The 22,736-nt window shown below is 38.9% G+C and overlaps 1 protein-coding gene across 1 annotated transcript; it reads right to left on the reverse strand.

The window, feature by feature from the left end:
* Positions 1–573: 573 nt before the first annotated feature.
* On the reverse strand, positions 574–16,288 carry si:ch211-113g11.6 (uncharacterized protein LOC559008 homolog). Its single transcript, XM_053629533.1, has 14 exons — positions 15,966–16,288; positions 13,207–13,346; positions 11,391–11,450; positions 10,700–10,795; positions 10,005–10,110; positions 9,718–9,825; positions 4,646–4,785; positions 4,260–4,435; positions 3,980–4,088; positions 3,660–3,861; positions 3,287–3,402; positions 2,891–3,063; positions 2,727–2,782; positions 574–2,283 (listed from the first exon to the last, which is right to left on the reverse strand). The coding sequence occupies exons 1-14, from the start codon at positions 16,045–16,047 to the stop codon at positions 1,937–1,939; spliced, it is 1,911 nt and encodes a 636-aa protein (XP_053485508.1). The 5' UTR covers positions 16,048–16,288; the 3' UTR covers positions 574–1,936.
* Positions 16,289–22,736: the final 6,448 nt, after the last annotated feature.

Genomic DNA, 22,736 nt, shown 5'->3' on the forward strand with positions numbered 1-22,736 from the left:
CTATACAGTAGGCTAAGATGGGGTACTTGGGTTCTTAGCTTCTTAAATGTGTTCTATTTGGGACCTTCTCTGATATGGACAAACTTGTAGAGTTGTACACAGAACTTTTAAGGGTTCCACTAGAGGGACAACTAACCAGTGTTTTTAGATGTTATATTTCCATAGAGACATGAAAAGATAACCCATTTCTGTGCCTCACTGGAAGCTGCGGCTATCTTTTGGAAGAATGGTGTGTCTTGGTTTCCTGCAGCACAGGAATCTATAGAATTGTAGAATCTATACCATGATATGTAGTGTTTATTTATTTATTTATTTTTTTACATTTTTAATGAATTTACTATGTAAGTTGTGCTAAAGACAGCAGTGCAATTTTAAGCTGAATAATTGAAAAATTGGCAATTTGCTCATGCTACTATATTTTTAATTTAAATTTCAGATGTTTTAAGTTGATAAGATACATGAAGTGTGCGATCACGTGAGAATCAAAAGTAAACATTTTAGATTAACAGAACTGTTATAGAGAAAATGCACTTTTTTCTTTCTTTTTACCACATTAATTAATGTTTCGTTCAGATAGGTTAGATTTGTGTCTTGAGATCTGTCACTGCTAATCATATTATTTGAAAAATTAAGAGTTTTGTTAGAGAAGTGGAACATGTGCAAAAAAGTTTTAACATTAAATAAACAACACTAACATCAACCATAAAAATTTACTTAAATGATAGCAGTCAGAACACAGTACACTTTTTTTTTATATTAGTAATTAATGCTTTTAGTATTACTTGATCTCTGAGACAGAATGAGCTAAAATGAATAAGGTTAAAGTCATTTATATCTGGCATATGTGGTCAGTTGTTTTGGGAAAGATTGTTCTGGAATAAGACAATGAATGATGTTTTGTCTCTCTCTTCCCTTATCCCCTGATGGTCTGTCTCTTGAGTGGATATAATAATCACAGTCCCATATGAACAATAGTTAAATCAGACATTAAGACATTTACTTAAAACAAAAAAATTATATACTCTAAAGACACAAGTCACATCACTATAAAACTGTCAGGTGTTCCCTCCATTTACATAGGCAGCAATGGTGGAGATCAGCAAATGCAGAGCATTAAATTTACATAGATATAAGTAAGATTAATCACAAGCTTTTTTCCACAGCGACTACAAAATGTAATTCTACTATTCAAGCATATTTGGCCACCATATCATAAGTTTTGAAAACTGAATGCTTATGGTTATTTAAAAAATTATCACAGATGTTCACAGAAGTTTGAAATGCTTTAGGTCTCTGTATACATTAAAGAATGTAAAGGTTTGAAGTAATGCTGTTTTACACAGTGGCATATTTGGATGATCTGTCTTCTGCCTGTATAATTTCTTTCCGCCTGCCCAGCAAAAAAATGTCACGCAAAATAAGCCAAGGCAGATCCTGTAGCTTCTGCTCAAATTGTAAATTGTGCTTAGCGAGATCCCCAATACATGTTCTTAAGGCTCTGTATATGTCATTTCTTTGATGTGTGCATAATAATAATAAAAAAAGCTTAATTAACATTGAACAGAATATCTGTATTACAGTGTTACTTTAGCTTCAGATTTACATAATTTAAAAGGAACAAGCATCTGGAGTATGAAGAAAAGATAGGCCTGCTTGCTTGTTCCACAGGTTAGGTTCACAAAGCAGTGAGACTTATACCCATTTTGTTATTTAGTGCATTAGCTTATTCACTCAATCTCAATATTTGATATGTACAGAATGACTTTCAGATATTTTTTCAATCTTTCTGATGCTGAAATAAAATTGCTTTACCTGATGTAATTACACCTACTTTCCTTGTCCTTTGATTAACAGGCCTTGCTCTGTGAACCTAATCATGGTATCAAAACATACTCCAATCATCTCTACTGATAGCCTGAGGTAGTGTGTTAGCAGGCTACTGGAGGAAGAAGCCAATCATGGCCAACAGTAGAGACAGAGCCAGTGTGGAAGCCGGTGAAGTGGCAGATGGCCCAGCATTAAACACCAGCCTGTAGGACACCACTTCCTGTTTCAGGCCACTCTCTGTGGCCATGCAACGGAATACACCCTCCTTCAATGGCAGATCAGGGTTTGAGCCAAGCACACAGGATGAACCAGATATGGTACAGGGGTAGCGCTTAATACAGTTGTCCTTCTCCCAGCTGTAGGTGGCGTGGTAGGAGTGAACGGGACATGGCAACAGGACTGGACCATCTTTGTGCATCTGCACTTCCTTAGGAATTGTACTGCGTATCTTTAGAGCTGATACATAATAAGAAGAACATTAAAAAAAAAATATTTAATAATTGTACTGCTTCAATTAACCATTTGTAATGAAAAAACAGGGTTTTTCTTGAAACAGGGTTTTAATTATTATAGAATGTTAAGTCACATTTTGTTAAAATTTTTGTTGAGTCCTCAGATCACCTCTGAAATAAAACATTCTAATGATGACTCCAGTGAATTTAATGGGAGCCTAGTTTTGTCTAGTAGGCAGCATATATTTTTGCATTGTAAGGAAAGTACATGACGTAAATGAAACTTGCTTTATCTCCAACACAAGAAGTCCTCTAGCTCCACAAGAGGGCAAGCATAACTGCTTATAAGTGTTTGGCAGCAAAAAAATATGCAGTAGAGACAGTGTTGGGATGCCCTTTTAAGATTATGCAAAATCATGGTTTGTCTTTTTTTTTTCTATTGCTTACCTGCAGTGTCTCCACAAACAGAGGCATTGGATTGGTCAAGGCTCTGTAGGATTCCACTATATGAAATAAAATAATTATTACAGTATTTTTGCTGAACAAACAAAAAGTCTGTCATGTGAAACATGTTTGGTATACTCTTAAACAAGGAGAAAACATAACCATACCCAGTAGTGACATTGTAGTTTGCTGGAATTGCCAGGCACCTCTTTTTGGCCATGTCCCACCCACAGTATGGGTCTCTGGAGAGAATGCACTCCCTGCAACTGTCTCCATATCGACTGCAGTCAGCCAATAGTAGGCGCTGGACTTCCATTGCTGTGCCAATGTAAAGGTGACCCTGGAAGAAAATACAGGATGAAAAAAACCTTCTAGCCTGTTCAACACAGCTTACACATTCATCATGTTGAAACTAATGTCGCTCTCTCAAATACTGTCTCACAACACTCCAGTCTAACCTGTACTCTGCACTACACCTGTACTTACAATGTGTATTACTGTTTAAAATGGTTTATTTTCTTGAGAGAAGAGTTTGTCTACAAAACAGAAGTGGGAACACATACTCTCTGTGAGTCGATGGCCATGTTAATGATGGGCCCCTCATTGTGAAACAGAGAATACTGGGATATAATAAAAGCTTCTTCAATGGTGTGGAGCACTTTTAGAATTTTTCCTTGTTCTGTAAAACAGAGTGAAACATGCACATTATATTAATCGTTCCTAATCAGTGAGTTAGTAACAGCCCTATACAAACCATCTGTACGGTTTAAAAAATGTTGTGCATTCTGAAAGCCAAGGCTTTGTGATCTATAAAAACAATACCTTTTCAATAGGTCTAAAATCATTTTCTTAAAATGAGTAGTCAGTTACTTTTCTGTGTTAAGACCTTGCAAATCCACAAGAACATTACAGGTTTTGCCTTTTCTCTCACCTCACCTGTGCCCAGGTAGATGACACTGTAATGCTCTTCATTGACTGCCAGCACAGTGTCTGCTACAATGTGTGTGAAGTGGTCTTCAGTGGGCAGATCCAGCGGAACTTCTCCTACTGGCTGTATAATGTCCTCAATCTCAGGATGATCCCTAATAACTCCCAGCATTTTTGGGTTCTGAGCTGTTGTATGATTCTTAGGAGCACACTGGGGAAAAGATAAAACTGTGATGCAAATATGAAAATAAAACTGTGATGCAAATGCAAATGCATGTGTATATGTAAACATGAGAGTACTTGAGGATGTGAAAGTGAACATCGTGTACCATTCCATGTCGATTTCCAGTGACTGGGCTGTTGTACCCTTTAAGCTTTGACTTAGCAAACACCTGGTCAATGTCCTCAATTGAGTATGCACAGACTACAGTCGTGTCCCTATTACAAAATCATAGGAAGACACATGCAGTCGATCTGAGTCGAGCTGATATGAATAAAACGTGTTTGGCAGTTGTAGCAAAAATGTATTAATCTAGAAATTTGTGGAGAGAATGTAGAATTCTGAGTTATTTTTAAAGAATGTATTTGTACAGTGCTACTTCCACTCACCATGCATTGGAGAAAAGTCCATACATGACACCAGTACGATGTGGGGATGCCAACACAAATGCTCGCCTGATGTTGTTGTACTGCTGAGGGGTGCTGCCTGTCCCACACATCACACGAGCCTTCAGGAATGTAGTCCAAGAGTCAGGCAGCACTGTCTTAGTGCCCCCCTCATCATTCTAACACACCCACACACACACACACACACACACACACTAAACATTAAACCATAAATAGTTCTGTACAGTCATTTCAATGTTCTCCAATGTTTAACAGCTTCTCATTTAAAATAAGAAAAAGTTGGATTTGATGCATATTGCAATCATTTGCTGGGTGGGACAACCTCAATATATCTACTAAACCTAACCAAGTACACTAGAATTGGCTACCATGCAAATTCGTCCAATTCGGGCCCTGTATGGTTCTTCATCCAGATCAGCCGTCTTGTTGATCTCACTGAAGAAAATGTAGATCTCCTCATTGTATTTTTGTGTTGCTGGAATGACTGAAGCTCCAGCAAACTGAGGGTCTGATGAAGAGAGAGTGTGAGAGAGAGTGAGAGAGAGAGAGAGAGAGAGAGAGAGAGAAAGAGATCAAGCAGCTGATGTTTCCTTAAACTAAAGCATTACAACTTTCTCCACTGTTAAATGTTTCACTTTAAAATACTTTCAGATGCATCAATTTCTCTACAATGCCTCGGATGTCAGGGGGATCCATTTAATTGATGCTTACATGCTAACTAATTCTCTATTGTGAAGGATTGAAGCAAATATTGTTGTTTCAGGACTGCTCATTTCAAAGCAGGAATAGTTTGAGTCATTCTTTGTATGAGGGGCACTTTCTCCCTCTGAAGAAAACTGCCTCACTGTGTATATATATATATATATATATATATATATATATATATATATATATATATATGTATATTTAAAATTATGAATAGCGATTTGCATCACGCTTGTGCAGAAAAAAAGTCCATATGTTTTAAGGAGTTTTGGAGTGTCACTGTCACTACAGATTACAAATAGCTTAATTATAATTACATACAATCTTACATACAAACTCATGAAGAGGAAAGCATTGGGTTTCAGAGTATAAAATATTTTTTGAAATCCTAGACCACAAGAGAACTTAAACATCTAAATGTATTGTTACTGGTGTCTAATTAACATGGCCAGTGACTTGACTATGTGCCTAATTAGTGTATATACAGTATACAGTCATGTGATGGGAGGTCTTGTTGTCTGCCTCAGGCAGGAGCATGGCATAGGAGACTGTCTTATCGGCCTCAGGCATGAGCATAGCTTGGCAAGTTGTTTCGTTGGCATGAACATGTCATGGGAGGCCGTCTTGTCGACCTCTGGCTTGAGCATGTCACGGCAGGCCAGCTCGTCAGCCTCTGGCTTGAGCATGTCGTGAAAATCTGTGATGTTAGTTTCTGGTGTGAGCATAGCTTTGGAGGTTGCGCCGTCGGCCTCAGACTGGAGAAGGACGTGTGAGGCCATCTAATCGGACTCAGGCAGAAACAGAACTTGGTAGGCCATGCCATTGACCTCTAACTGTTGTAGAACTGGGGAGACTGTCTCATCGGTCTCCAGCTGGAGCTGAACTTGGGAGGTTGCGTTGTCGGCCTCAGACTGGAGCAGGACGTGTGAGGCTATCTCTTCCAAGGAATATAGCTGTGATATGCGGCAAAAAGTTACTGAGCTTCACAAAATGGGAAGTGGCTATAAGAAAATAGTACAAGCATTGAAAATGTCCCTTTCAACCATCAGGACAATAATTAAGAAGTTCCAGTCAACTGGAATTGTTATGAATCAACCTGGAAGAGGACATGTGTCTATATTGTCTCAATGCACGGTGAAGAGGATGGTTCGAGTGGCCAAAAAATCTCCAAGGATCACAGCTGGAGATTTGAAGAAGTTAGATGTGTCTTGGGGTCAGAAAGTCTCCAAAACTACAATCCGAAGTCACCTACATTACCATGTTGTTTGGAATGGCTTCAAGAAAAAAGCCTCTACTCTCATCCAAAAACAAACTCAAGGGTCATCGGGTCTGCCAGACACTATTGGAACTTCAAATGAGATCGGGTTCGATGGTCAGGTGAAACCAAAAATTGCTTTTTGGCAATAAACACCAGAGGCAGTTTTTGCGCACAGAGAGGCAGCAATATGGAAAAGTACCTCATGCCGCAGTTAAATGTGGTAGTGGCTCTGTAAACTTTTGGGGCTGTTTTTCTGCCAGAGGACCTGGACATTTTGTTAGAATACCTGGCATCAGGGACTTTATCAAATATCAACAGATATTAAATGAAAACCTGACTGCCTCTGCCAGAAAGCTTAAAATGGGCTATGGTTGGATCTTCAAGCAGGGCAAAGATCCAAAGCATACATTAAAATCAACACAAAAATGGTTTACTGACCACAAAATCAAGGTTCTGCCATGTCTATCCCAGTCCCCCGACTTGAAAACCAAAGAAAACATGTGGGGTGAACTGAAGAGGAGAATTCACCAGCATGGACCTCGAAATTTATAGGACCTGGAGAGTTTCTGTCTGGAGCAATGGTCTCAGATCCCTTGCCATATATTCTCCAACCTCATCAGGCATTATAAGAGAAGACTCAAAGCTGTTATCTTGGCAAATGGAGGTAGCTCAAAGTATTTACTAAAAGGGTGCCAATAATTGTTACACATGTAGAGTCAATCCTAACAACATTGAGCAAGATAAAGCTGGGTCTGGACATCCCCTCCAGTCTCTACGAGAGACCGTTGGACCTTATGGCAGCAGCAGCTGAGACCGTTTCTGTGGTGGCTAAAAAGTCGGGGGTTTTGTCCGAGGAAAAAACCTCTGAGAGTAATCAGTGTCACGCGGTGATGCCTATGTGTTCTGAGAATTTGGAGGTGTCCCCGGTTTCTAGCCTTGGGACATACTCTAGGGGTGTCTCCTTATCGCAAGACGGTAATGACAGACCCCTCCCTCACGGGCTGGGGTGCGATGGCTGTCCAGCTCGCGGTCTTTGGAGCAGCCCTCATCTGGAGTGGCATATAAATTGCCTAGAGATGCTGGCCATATCTCTAGCACTGAAGTTCTTTTTCCTCAGTTAAGAGGTCACCATGTGTTAGTAGTAACAGACAACACAGTGGTGGTCTTATATATGAACCACCAGGGAGGGTTATGTTCATGCCCCATCTTCAGGCAGGCACAACTAATTCTTCTCTGGGCAGAGGGAAGGTTCTTGTCAGTGAGTGCATTGTACATTCCGGGCAGCCAGAATGCAGGGGCAGACATCCTGTCGAGGCAGGGGCTGAGGCCCACGGATTGGAGTGGTGGTGGAGTCCATATGGCGGAGGTTCAGCCAAGCGGAAGTGTATGTGTTCGCCTCCAAGTAGACAACACACTGCCCACTGTGGTTCGCTGGACGCCATGGTGCATGTGTGGCCGAGGTCACATCTATATGCTTTTCTCCTGATCGCTCTGCTCCCACAAGTTCTAGCGAAAGTTTGCCAAGACCGTCTACGTCTTCTGCTAGTATTGGCCAGCTCGAATATGGTTCTAAGAGATAATATCCCTGCTAGACGGCACTCCTTGGGAGATACCCATCCACAGAGATCCACTGTCTCAAGGCAGAGGGCTGATTTATCGCCCTCGGCCGTAACTACGGAAACTGTGGGTCTGACCCCTGAGAGGCACCAGCTCATACTGGTCTCACAACTGAGGTTGTAGAGGGCATGTTGAATGCTAGAGCACTGTCCATGAGGAAATTGTATGCGCTCAAGTGGCAACTTTTTGTCTCGTGTTGTGAGGAATGTCACCTAGACCCAGTGAACTGCACAATAGCTACAGTCCTGGAGTTCTTACAAGGATGTTTCTCAGTGGGGTTGGCTCCTTCTACGCCCCTACTGATGGAGCCTCTGTGGGGCAACATCCTCTAACTTAGAGGTTTATTCGTGGTGTCAGGTGCCTGAGGTCCATCTGCAGACCACGCATACCTTCCTGGGTTCCCCACACCAGAACAAGAGAAATTTCACCGACTTTGCCCAGTAAGGGCTCTCTGTACTTACGTCCACTGTTCCAGCCAGTGGCATAAGTCGGAGCAGCTGCTGGTCTACTTTGGTGGTGATGGTAAAAATGATGCTGGGTCTATGCAGCCCATCTCTAATTGGATAGTGGTAGCACTCTCTATCGCTTATGAGGAGCGTGGTCTCACTACACCTCTGGGCATAAGGGGTCATTCCACTAGGGGGGTCGGCTCCTCAAAGGCTTTGTCCAATTGGGTATACTTACAGGATGTGTGTGCTGTGGCACACATGTGGTGGCCTACACCGCACACATTAATTCGATATTACAGCCTGGATATACATTCCGCCCCGAGCTTGATTGTCTTGCAGTGACCCTTGGGCTCTGATCTTTTTGAAGAGGCCATACCCTCAGTATGACGAAGTGGGTATTCTCATTCCTACAGCATTGAGCTCATGCAATGCTGAGTTCCCTTTGAAAGGGAATGTCTGGGTTATGAATGTAACCCTGTTCCCTGAGAAGGGAACAAGACGTTACATAGCTTTGGCATACTGGGGCATGCCTGTCGATTGCGTCTTCGCTTCAGATAATAGATGCTGATGGCGCAGTTCACAGGTACCATTTATATATCCCACGACACACTTAATTGCCACGTCACCTGATCACGGCAGGCCTATAAATGGGCATGATGTTATACAAGCTTCAGATACCGGTCATGCACAAGGGCCCTTCCCACAGCATTGAGCTCACGCAACATCTTGTTCCCTTCTCAGGGAACAGGGTTACATGTGTAACCCAGACATTTTCTTTTGTGAAAGCTTTCACAGTGTATTTGCTACCTGAAGCTTCATACTACTGATCTTAAATTTAGTTAGTTCCCAAATGTACCTAGTGTTATTTAGAACCAAATTTCAATTAGGATGTGAAGAATAATCATAATCATAATCATATACAGTATCTCACAAAAGTGAGTACACCCCTCACATTTTTGTAAATATTTGATTATATCTTTTCATGTGACAACACTGAAGAAATGACACTTTGCTACAATGTAAAGTAGTGAGTGTACAGCTTGAATAACAGTGTACATTTGCTGTCCCCTCAAAATAACTCAACACACAGCCATTAATGTCTAAACCGCTGGCAACAAAAGTGAGTACACCCCTAAGTGAAAATGTCCAAATTGGGCCCAATTAGCCATTTTCCTTCATCGGTGTCATGTGACTTGTTAGTGTTACAAGGTCTCAGGTGTGAATGGGGAGCAGGTGTGTTAAATTTGGTGTCATCGCTCTCACACTCCCTCATACTGGTCATTGGAAGTTCAACATGGCACCTCGTCGCAAAGAACTCTCTGAGTATCAGTCACCGGGTTGTAGGAGACATTTAACTATGTGGTTTCTTTAGCACATTTTAATACAATTTGTAACACCTCAGACCACTCACTCAACAGCCATTTGTTCTCAGTCTTCAGCAGCTTGTTGGAGCTGTATGTGCGACGTATAGAGCCAAGCTGTTTCCCCGTAGCTGACAAAGCAGAATACAGGCTCCCATCTGAAAGAGAGAAAAATGCAAAAAGAGAGAACTGTGAACCAGCAAGTCTGTTATATAAATAGAGATGCTCGACCTCAACAATGTCCAATAAAATGATAGTAACATACAGATCTACAACTTTATTAATTTGCTTGTAATTTACACTCATAACCAGTGAACACTCATGCCACTTCCTTTACCTGCTGAGAGACTGACAGAGTGCTGAGAGGGGATGGTCGGGGAAATATCTGAGGCTGATATTGTCTGTCCATTATCAGGCATATCGGTGAGCATAGTGTTATTCACCTTATACAAGAGATGTAAAATTTTAAGATAAAATATGACAGTGTCAAAGCAAATACTGTCTATATTATACACATTCCCACTTGGACTTTGCCTCCTACTAGAGGAATACAAAATTCCTCTATATACATCTAATGTTCTCATACCACCTGCAACACTTTAGACTATACAATGTTATGAGCATTCTCAAGGCGGTGTAATATCAGCAAAAACACAGCTGAAGCTCCAAATGTAAGAACAGATGAATGTAAAACTCGTTAGACTCTTTCAGTAAATCAGTAAAAAATTTTACCTTACTCTTTAGCCAAGGTTGCATCCTATATTCCTCTACAATGTTGACATTTTTAATATTGAATATTAACTGTTCAATATAACATCCAACTAGGAGCTTTTGAAAAACAGCAACATTATTAGGTTGAATTCACTAAAACATTTGAATTTGCTAATGATTAACAGGTTTTTTCAATCTGCTGTCATAGTGATGTGTGAATACGAATAGAAAATTAACATTATTAATTCTAGGATTTATATGTGCATAAATGCAGGTTTGTCTTTGAATGATAGCAGAAGAATGAAATATTTAGCCCCTTACCAATTGCCAACATTTTGGAGTGCCGGCATTTGTCCCACACACCACAAAAGTGTCATTGACTTTCTCAATGACAGTGATGAAATTGTCACACTCAATCTTTGCAGGAGGAAAGAACACATTAGAACAATTAGAATGCTTGAGTGCTAAAAACATGGACTGTACTGTACATGCTTGGCAATACATTTCTCAATTTATCACCCACAATCACATTGCGATATTGAAAACTGCTAAACTAAATCTTAAAGATATGTTGTACAGTAAGATTTCCTTCAAATATTTGATAGATCCTTATAAAGAAACCTTTCAAGCAAAAATATGCCTGTCCCTGACCTTAAAAAACAACCTCATTCAGTCGACTGTGAGTGATGTGCTTTTCATCACATATGACTATTTCTGTCAAATGAGAATGAGGCCACTGTACCATGCTCGCTACACTGACAACACTGACTTGCTGAAAAGTCCATATATATATATATATATATATATATATATATATATATATATATATATATATATATATATATATATATATATGTATATATATATATATATATAGTGTATATCAGTAATTTTTCTGAGAAACAAAACCTGTAGATTCGAGGTTCATGAAATCTATCTGTGTAGCATATGTGTGATATTAGGTGTTCAAAATTCTAAAATGTAAGCTGTTAGCTGTATGTATCGCTCTTACCTTAGTCAATGATCTGGCGAGGCAGCTATGTCTGACATTTTCATCAGCCACCGCAGATATCTGTGTGAATCAATAACATTATACATAGAGCTAAAGGTAATATGGGCTTTTGTTTTCCATTCTTACTTTGTTTTCAAATGAATCTAACCACTGAGCACTATGTTTAATACAACAGTAATCCTAATCATTAATCTACATTCCAACACCTAGTTTCTATAGCCAGTGTTAATATATACAGTGCTGTGAAAAAGTATTTGTGATATCTTCTGTTTTTGTGTATATCTCATACTGAATAGTTTTAGATCTTAAAACGAAATACAACATAAAACAAAGACAACCTGAGTAAACACACAATACAGTTTTTTTTATTGAAGCAAAAAAAAAGTTATCCAACACCTATCACCCATGTGAAAAACTAGCTGCTAAATTCTGGTTGTGCCACCTTTCGTAGCAATAACTTCAACGAAACACTTCCGATAACTGGAGATCAGTCTTTTACAGCACTGTGATGGAATTTTGGCCCACTTTTATTTGCAGACCTGCTTCAGTTCAGCCACATTGGAGGGTTTTTAAGCATGAACTGCCTGTTTAAGGTCCTGCCACAGCATCATTGGCCACTCCAAAACTTTAATTTTGCTTTTATTGAGTCATTCAGAGGTAAACTTACTGCTATGCTTTGGATCATTGTATTTCTGCATAATCCAGTTGCAGTTGAGTTTCAATTTATGAACTGAAGACTGGATATTCTCCTTTAGGATTTTCTGGTAGAGAGCAGAATTCATGTTTCCCTCAATTATAGCAAGTTGCCCAGGCCCTGAAGCAGCAAAGCATCCCCACACCATCACACTTCCACCACCATGCTTGACTGTAGGTATGATGTTCTTTTTGTTGAATTCTGTGTTTGGTTTACTCCATATGTAACGGGATCCCTGTCTTTCAAACAGTTCCACTCATCAGTCCACAGAACACTCTCCCAATAGGTTTGAGGACATCAAGGTATGGTTCACAAAATTAAGATGAGGCTTAATATTTATCTGGGTTAGCAGTGGTTTTCGCCTCGCCACTCTTCCATGTCTTTCTGATAGTGGAGTTATGAACAGTGACCTTTATTGATGCAAGAGAGATCTGTAGTTCCTTTGATGTTGTCCTTGGCTCTTTTGTGACTTCCTGGATGGGTAGATGCTGTGCTCTTGGAGGAATTTTGGAAGGTCGGCCACTTCTGGGAAGGTTCACTAATGTGTTTTTCCATTTGGAGATAATGGCTCTCACTGTGGTTCTTTGGAGTCCCAGAGCCTTTGAAACAGCTTTGTAACCCTTCCCAGACTTATGTATTTCAATCACCATCTTCCTCATCAGTTCTGGAATTTCTTTCAACTTTGGCATGGTGTGTTACTGGGTAAGACCTCTTAACCAAGTTCATGCTGTTAAAAAAGTTCTATTTAAGTGTTGATTTGATTGAACAGAGTTTGCACAATCAGGCCTGATTGTGTTTAGTTTAGCTGAACCCCATTATGAATGCAGTTTCATAGATTTGGGAAATTAGTAACTATGGGGGCAAATAAAAATTTCACACACTCCCAGTTGGTATTGTACAACATTTTTGCTTCAATAAATAACATTATCATTTAAAAATTGTATTTTGTATTTACTCAGGTTGCCTTTGTTTTACTTTAGATTTTGTTTTAATTTTTGAAACAATTTAGTATGAGATATACACGAAAACAGTAGTAATCAGTATTACTTCACAGCATTGTATTATCATATGTTTATTAACACAGAGTAGTGTTTGAGTTCAGTGTCAGTATTAGGCCCATACCTGTGTTTCTTGCACTCCTTTCTGGGTGAAGTGTATCATATAAATAACTGCTTGCCCCCCAACATACAGAACATTGCTTCCCTGCTGGTGGTACACAGTCATGTAATTCTCTGGTTTTGTGAAGTGAAACCTTGCTGGCTCTGAAAGGTAGTTTATAGAGGGTCAGGACCACATGTATACAATTGGTATTGTATTGGCAATACCAATATTGGCATAGAATAGTGTGCAAAATTCTTAGGCACATGCAAAGAAATACTGTAAAGAAATGATGCCTTCAGAAATTATGAAAATAAATGTTTCTATATTAAAAAAATACTACAAAGAGCAGTAAACAGTAATAAACTAAACAATAAACTAAACTAAACTAAAAAAGTCAATATTTTGTGTTATAATCATTTGCTTAAAAAAAAACTCTCAGGAACAATTTGTGGAGTTTTGTAATGAAATTAGCTGGTACATTTTACTGTGCATGTTTGGAGAATCTGCCACAGTTCTTCTGGAGTCTTTGACTGCTCCACTTGCTTTTTTTTTTCATTCACAACCCAGCAGCCTTCATTATGCATTTTTTGTTACCTACTTTAACATGTTGCATTCTTTACTGACACACAAACATTTTTTTAAATAAAATTTAATTCATTAAATTTGTTGGAAAAGGAATGTTTGGAAATATAAAATGTTTCTACAGTTTGTCAATAATGCAGAAATCATAAAATAAATATCTATAGCAATCTTTGTACAAAAAATAGGGTTCTAAAGCTTTTTGTACATTACTGTACTTTTAAAGCACAGTAAAGCTCAGAGGATAAATTCCAAATGTTTGTGTTAAATGTAAATACACTTTTCATTAACTAAATCAATGCAACTGTCCAACTTAGTTTAAGTAAACTGATTAAAAGAAATACATTCAGCAAAATAGCACTTATTTTGCATTAGCCACTACATTAAACAATTTGATGAAAGAAAAGTTGATTCTTCATTTGCTACGAGAATTACACACATTATATTACTGCAGCATTATTATACAGAGAAATATGTTAGGGCTACATATTTGACAATACACCACTACTATCAACATCAAATGTCACACTCTCAGGTACAATGGTTCAAATGAATAGGCTACTCGGTAGAGGCAATTTTATATTATTATATTATTGCTTCTTAACCAATAGTACTCATCAACAGGTGCTGCTTCTTGTCTATGGTTTGTATTAGAAGTACTGGCGTGTTAGTAAAAATATTCTCCAGAACATAGGCCTATATTTTCACATTGGAAATACAGCCGGTCATCGGACCGCCCCTCCTTTGTGAATACAGACGTGCTCTGAATATAGGAGGTCGTACACAGATCGATAGCTGTTCTCCATGGTCCTGACGGCCACAAAAACAGCCCACATTTTAGGAGACTTAGATTAGATTTATAGGAGATCAAACAGCGTAGAAAACTCTGTTTAAAATCATGATCCAGGCTAACATTTATATCCTGATCCCATCTCTGTTGGTTGTGATTCTTATTACCTAGATGGCTTTAAAATGTACTGAGCGTGCATAAGTAACGTGCGCGCGGTGTGTGTGTGTGCGCGCGCGCCTTTACGAGGACGTATGTACTTCAGTTTTGTCTCGGAAATGCCTCTCGGCTGCTGCAATGGCATCATCTGCATTAGCTCGCACCTGCAATGCAGCGCTGCAGCTCGCGCATCCACTACTCATACCCTTAACAGCAAACCGGAATTAAAATGGTGTAACGTTGTACGCACAAACATATGTGCAGCAGTATGAACCTGACCAGTAGCCAGCTGAACACTGAATATGTTTGGCCGTCTTCCAGTCGTGTTTTTGTCAGTAGGCTACATGTAGGCTGGTCTGGCTTTCATTCTCTTTCCAACAACAACTAGGCTATTAGTAATCACCAACGCAAGTCAAGATGCCGTTACCATGGATACGAACCCATAAATATGTGAATCATCCCGTTCGTCTTTAAACATGTCATGACAACAGGACTACACAGCACAATCCCCTGTGTTAAAGCACACCGCCTATTTATTTGAGCCTACACAAATGGCCACTGCAAGAGTGAATTCAGCATTTTGCCTGACACCTAAAAAAAAAGACGCAGTGTACGCAGCGTTCAACGCTTTTCTGTGTTTTAGTTTAATGAACAAAGTGTAGGCTACGACGTTTTATACGCGATTGAAAACCAATTTGAGTACACGATTAAACATAATACAGCAGCATCGCCAGTGACTGCCACCTGTGCACATTTGAACATGGCGAAATGATGTTTACAAATGTAAGTGTAAACTGTAGGTGTTGATTTAACACTGAGGATATGCAATAAGCTTCCATGCTCTTTCATCGAATAACAAATCTCCACCTGAGGATTATCTTCAGTGTCGATATAAAGCAAACATCATTACTTAATCTCAGAACTAGAGCCAATAAATCAATGCGAATTTCCGCTCGAGGAGATGTGTTAGCTTCAGTTTGGCACGCCATCATTCATCTGTTCATGCATTCATTTATTTCTGAGCAAAATGTCTTTCCATTATAACCCAGCTATCCCTTTTCAGAGCGAAGTGTAAAGACGAGCACTGTTCATTATTTTACAATACAAAGGCAATGATGGAGAAAACGGGGCGTTTCTGTCCGCCTGCAGCACGAGACGTTTCCAGAACTTAAACAGGTGACGTAGTGCATCATGCTTACCCTACCTTAAAATAAACGGCTGGAAAACAAAGTGTGAAAGAAAAGCAGGGTCTTACCTTTCACAGTAAATTTCAGTCGAGGGGATTTTTCCGCCAGAACTGTAGAAAACAGGGCTGCCCAGAGAATGGCTGGATGCATGATGCTGAAATGCGCTAATATCGAATGCTGTAAACAGAAGGAAAAGTTTGTCCTGAGAAGTACAAGGGGGGAAAAATCTATGAAAATGCAGTGCTTTATGTGTGAAGGTCTGGCCTGGTTATGCTTTAGTACGCAGTACGAACCCGGGTGCTGATCTGAGTGCGCTTGTCTCTGAGAGGAAACCGAGCTACGCGTCACATTCCTAAACAGAGAGAGAGAGAGAGAGAGAGAGAGAGAGATGGTCTATTCTGTGAGATGTCATCAGTACCAGTGTAAACATTTATATTGGTCTTTTTCTATTCTATTCACTTTAATCTCTCTCTCTCTCTCTCTCTCTCTCTCTCTCTCTCTCTCTCTCTCTCTGTGGTGGACTTCCACTGTGTATGCGGAAATAAGCAATCTAAGTGGGAGAAATAAGTATTGGACTCATCAAGATTTTTTTTCACCAAATATATTTCAAATGAGGCTATTCACATTTTCACCAGAAATTTCACCAGACATCAGTATTAACTCAAGAAATCTGGAAATATAAAGAATTCACAACATTAAAGCCCATAAATGAAGTTATGTGTAATAAAATGGAATGACACAGGAAAAAAGTAATGAAAAGTTTAACTGAAATATATTTAATACTTAGTGGAGAAGCCTTTGTTTGTAATGACAGCTTCAAGACGCTTCCTGTATGAAGAAATGAACCAGCCACATTATTCAGGTGTGATTTTCGCCCATTCTTCTAAACATATTGTCTTTAAATCTTGTTCAATTGGATTCAAGTCAGGTGATTGACTGGACCATTCTAACGCCTTGATTTTTTTTCTCTGAAACCAATTGAGAGTTTCCTTTGCTGTATACTTTGGATCGTTGTCCTGCTGGAAGGTCCACCCACGTCTCATCCTCATCATCCTGGTGGATGGCAGTAGATTCTTCTCAAGAATCTCCCAGTAAAGGGCTCCATTCATCGTTCCTTCAATTATATGTAGTCTGCCAGTACCATGCAATGAAAAACAGCTCCACACCATGATGCTTCCACCTCCAAATATAACTGTTGGTAAAGTGTTGCTTTGATGCTTACTGGAGGATTCAGAAGTTTTGAAATACGTTTGTATCCGATTCCATCAATATGTTTTGCAACAAAAAGGTTGCGAAGGTCTTGGAAGGGCTCTTTGCTTTTACCCATCATGAGATGTTTCTTGTGTGACACCTTGGTAACAAAAAGCCTTTTTATAGACCATCAATTTACTAACCCAGCTGATATTAATTTGCACAGATAGGGGGTATATTACTTACGGATTTCTGCTGGTTCCTTGCCTTACCTTGCCTTGAACTGTTTTTTTTTTTTTAACATGTTCAGTACTTTTTTCCTGTGTCATTCCACTTTACTACACATAACTTTATTTATGGAATTTAATGTTGTGAATTCTTAATATTTTCAGATTTCTTGAGTTAATAATGATGTCTGGTGAAAATTCCATGTGAATAGCCTCATTGGAAAAATGTTGACGCGTCCAGTACTTATTTCCCCCACTGTAAATGCCGATATGCTGCTACTGTATTGAAACTTCTATTTGTATGCTGATTATATTGCTGATTATATGTCTTCACATTTTGCCAATATACTCTAAGGTTTGTGATTAAGCAGTCAGCTCTCACTGAGGCTACAGTATTTATTGAGCTGCATTTAGAAGCATCAACACGTCATCTCTTGAAAAAATATGTAAGAGTAGTAGTCTTTAAGTGTAGTAACATGATAAAATACAATTCCATAGTGGGATGATTCCATTATTTACTGAAAAACAGGGTAATTCTTTACATTCAGGTTTCCTTAACTTGCAGTAACATCAACAAAACATGACCTTCAGCATTAATAAGCTATAAGTAATATTAAGAAGGTAAATTGACACATGTATGACTTGAAGATTGTTTAAATGTTAATGAAATGCACCTACATTGATTAATGTTCATGCTTTAGTCTCTCAAATAGTAATCCGTCCAATTTTCTCATTTCTTTGCACCTCTGTGATTTGTGAGCGTGAGTTGAGCATGAATAACATTTGACATTCCTATAACTTCTTTTAAGAATGTTTATTAACAAAATTAACTGGAAAACAAAAAAAGGTATGCAGTCAAAAAACTGTATATTACATTTTCTCCTCCAAGCTTACATTTCGTTAACTAATGGTCTTTGCAGGAAATTACATAAACATCATTAAGCAATGTTATTGGAGCATCAATTTAAAAGTTTTCAGACATATTTAAAATATTATAGTACACATTATTTACAATTATTAGATCCACATCTATATAAAGAAACCAATTACCTATGGCTCTTACACATCGCCCTAATTGGTTGAGCAGGAGGACAAAGCAATTATTATAGACAAATATTAAGAGCCATTAAACCTGAACCTTTATAAGTTAGGAATGACAATTAGTTTCTTCACATTTTCCCCTGACTATCTTTGCTTAATAATTCACATAAATGATCATTAGTGCTAGCTTGCTTACTTAAACTGCTTCTCGAATTAAGCACAGTTTCTTTATGGGTCTCTCCAGTACATTTGTTTTGGTCTGCAACTTCACATGGCGTACAGTTCCACTGGAGTCTGGTAATGTTTGAATTACTCTTCCCATTTATCCATGAATTATTGAGAGAAGAACTGTCTACAGTTCTTACAGTGTAATAGCACTACATCTCCAGGCTTGATGTTCCTTCTAAATATTGACCATTTACTGCGTTCTCACGAGTCCATCTGCTCCAGAAAAATCAGAAAGATTTTGGACTTGTTTCCAATGTTTTCCTGCATATAGGTCCTCCTCATTGAAGACACCTGGTGATAAGCTGGGTTGAGATTTCAACAACAGTAAGTGGTTAGGTGTTAGAGGCTCAAGGTCATTGGGATCTCCTGATGTACTAGTAAATGGCCTGTTGTTGATAATGCTTTCTACTTTGCACATGACGGTATGAAGGCTGTTGTCACTGATAGACTGTATGGACTTGATGCGCCCAAACTGCACCTTGATGAGAGGCAGCCGCACTGCTGAAGAGGCATTTATGTAGCATAGCATTTTCAACCTTGTTATGGTTCAGGTTTCTTAGTGCTTCACTCAACTATCTTTCTGCGCCAACAAAATTTGTACCATTGTCTGCGCACATGACTGACACCTGTCCTCTTCCACTGTACTTACAAAACACCTCAAAGCATTTATACGAGTCAGTGTTCATATTATCAGCTATGTCAATGTGTACCACTCTGGTTGCTAAGCAAGTGAATAACACTCCAAACTTTTTTGACAGTACTCTGGCCTGGTTTTACATCAAACGGTTCAAAATAATCAATACCCACATTTGGGTAGGGTAACAAGAGGTCTTCTGGCAAGCTTTCCATTTTTTGCTCTCCAACTCTTCCGTTGAGACAGCAACACACTGAATATTTATGTATAAGCTTTCTAATGACTGAATTGGATTGGGGAATACAGTATTTTTTATCAGAGGGTAGCTAACATAGTTTCGACCATAGTGTCTGCTTCTTTGATGAATGTCACTTAGAATGAGAGCTGAAACTGTGCAGTGCTTAGAAAGAATTACGGGATGTTTGGATTCTTCTGGCATGGCTGCTCTGTTAAGTCTACCCACTCTTAGTAAACCATTCTGAAGAACAGGGTCAAGTTTATACAGCTGATCCTGTGTAATAGGAATATTCCTGTTCAGAGCCTTAATTTATTCTGGGAAATGTTGTTTTTGACTGTACTGAATAAGTTGAATTTCTCTTTGATTTAACTTTTCCAGGCTCAGTGTTTTATTTTTCATGGTTGATTTGTATTTCTGCATTTGCTCTTGTAGAAGTGCTGCTTGTTTTTCTGGATCTGTCTCTGATTGTTCAGTGGACACTTGAAAGTGTTGCTGTAGTGTTTCTTTAAGTCTTAGCATCCAAGAGGCACAAATAGTTGATGAAGTGGCTCAGAACAAGTGTACGGTTATTGTAAATTCCTCTATAGGTGCATTCAAATTGCCATCTGGTCACCAAAGAAATTGAAACAGATCTGCATCCTCTTCAGAAATCTTCAATTGTTAAAACATTGACTATACATCTGCCATCAAGGCTATTGGTTCTTCTTTAAATCTGGTAAGCACACCAGTAAGTGTGTTTGTGAGGTTTGGACCTTGGAGCAATTGGCTGTTCAAAGACATTCCTTGAAATGAAGCAGTACAGTCAAAGACTACTCGAATTGAGTTTTTTCTTTGGGTGGTATACCGCATGGTGAGGTATGTACAACATTGTCATTGCAATCAAGCTGTTCTGTGGGAACTTTAACTGTGTATCCTTTCTCTATTATGCTCTTCATGAAGCCATTGTAGTCTTCCAGAAAACTTAGGCTCTTTTGAAACTTTGTTTTTAGGATACCCGCACACAGTTCAGCAACAGACTGATTGTTCAGCATCTCAACTGCTTCATTTCTGAATGGTAGTTACACGCAGTAATGTCCATTCTCAGACTTTGTCATTCTTTGCACTAACTGTATGAATTGTTTGTCCTCCAGTGACATTTCCTCTTTCTCTTCATTGTAGCATTAAGAAATTGTATTGTATTGTTGAATCAGCAACTGCTCTATTTCCACAACTGACAGAAGATTACCTGTATGGTCAGGCAATTGGGACCTTTCTGCAGTGTTTTTTTAATAGGTCCACTCACTATCCATCCCAGTGCAGTTTTTATAGCATAATGTCCATCTTGCTAAGCTGTTTATGACATGTCACAGCTCCATTGTCTTTGAATTGTTGGCTCCAATTAGAAGACCAATGTTTGCTTTAAAGTGAGGTATGCTTACTTCACTTAAGTATGTCCATTTTCTGATTTCTTTTGGTTAGGAATGTTCTCTCTTTGAACAGGAATACTGCTATGTGTAAAATCTTTAGGTAGCTTGATGCACCTTGTGTCTTCCAGCCCACACACTTCCACGTCTGAGAGGATAAAACTGTTTACTAGCTTATGATCTCCAGGCTTATCTTGACACATAGTGCTCAGTTCCATTTCTTTCACAGCTTCTCAGTACAAAATGTAGCTGTTCTTCCTGCATCCAGGAAGGCTTATGTTTCTACATATGTCACTTTTATTTGACTTGACTTTTACTGGTACTATTGACAGCATACAGTTTTTTCCTCCAGACTCTGTGTAATCGCTTGAATGGTAATTAAGGGAGACCTCGCACATTAGATCTTTTCTGTCTGATGTTTCAACATCTTTTTTTTTAGCCTTGTGGTCTTCCTTAATGTGTAGAATGTATGGATGTCTTTGAGAACATTGTTCAGATTCCATTCTCTTTCTGTACATCTTGCTAAGATGACATTGAGTTAAGCATCCAAAACGTAAGCCTTCAGACTTCAAAAACTCCACACGTACTTTATGTGGCTGCTCTTTACTCTCACTACATGATTCAAGAGCATGACTTTTTGAACAGAACATACAGTTTCTCAAAGGTGCTGACCATCTTCGACAGACTGATGGACAGACTTCTTCCTCAATGCAAATGTTGGTTGGAAAGCTGCTCCTTCTTATTTAATAGGATATTTTTCCTTCTGATTCACTTTTGCTGTTACAGCACTGTGGTTGTCCAGTATATCTCCAAAGATAGGATCCATTGCCACTTCTGCCTGCTGATCAATAAAGTCAACTAGATGGGTAAATCTTGCTATTTCTATTACAACCAATCAGGAACAGAGCATATGTACTCGAAGCTTTACCATCAACAGACCTGTTCTGAGGCCACTTTAAAGCTTTGTCAATATAAGCACTTGCTATGACTAACTCATCTCCATAATTTCTTTGAAGCAACCGTTTTGCTTCTTTGAATCCTCTGCTTGATGGTTTTTGTTGATTTACAACCTTTTCGTCTTCAGGCGAGAGATATTGTATTTGCAAATTAAGTTCAGTAAACTCAGTTAGCAATTGTGCAACACATCTTGTATACACTACAGATCATTAATCATTAACCTCAGTGGTTTTTATTTTGCTGTTAAGAGCGGATAATTTCCCTCTTCTCAATCCAATGCTCCTGTGTAGCTGTTCTTCTAATCCCTTTTCGGTGGGTTTACACGCCCTCTTGTGTTCAACAACTGTAGCGTCATACATTACGTCATTTCCTCCTTCAATAATCTGAATTCAAGCAATGCACAAGCTACTTGCAGACGATTAAAAGTACACCCAATAGTTTTCTAAATCAAACATATGCACATTTGCTTCTTCAAACATGAATTGCAGACCTTCCAGACAAGAGCTGAGGTCAGAGGAAGGTTATCTCCTTCAAAGGGCGGAGCTGTTATAAACCGCGACAGGAGTTATAAATCCACAGGAGCATGAAACACTGTTCAGTAGGCTATTCACATAATCCACAAATGTGAAACGTTTCAGTGTTCACTCCCAGACCAGTCTTTATCGATGATGTCCGTTTCGTTGATTCAAAGGCGCAGTTTCACCTTTTGATTGCCACAGAGCGAGTTTATTTATGCTTAATTTGAAATAGCAAACTGTCCAATTTTCGTATTTCTTTTCACCTCCGTGATTTGTGAGTTGAATAACATTTGATATCCCTGTAACTTCTTTTAACAACATTTATTAACAAAATTAACTGGAACACACACACACACACACACACACAAAACAGTTACGCGGTCAAAAAACTGTCTTACATTT

This window comes from Ictalurus furcatus, chromosome 1, assembly GCF_023375685.1.
Source record: "Ictalurus furcatus strain D&B chromosome 1, Billie_1.0, whole genome shotgun sequence".
Lineage (NCBI taxonomy): Eukaryota > Metazoa > Chordata > Actinopteri > Siluriformes > Ictaluridae > Ictalurus > Ictalurus furcatus.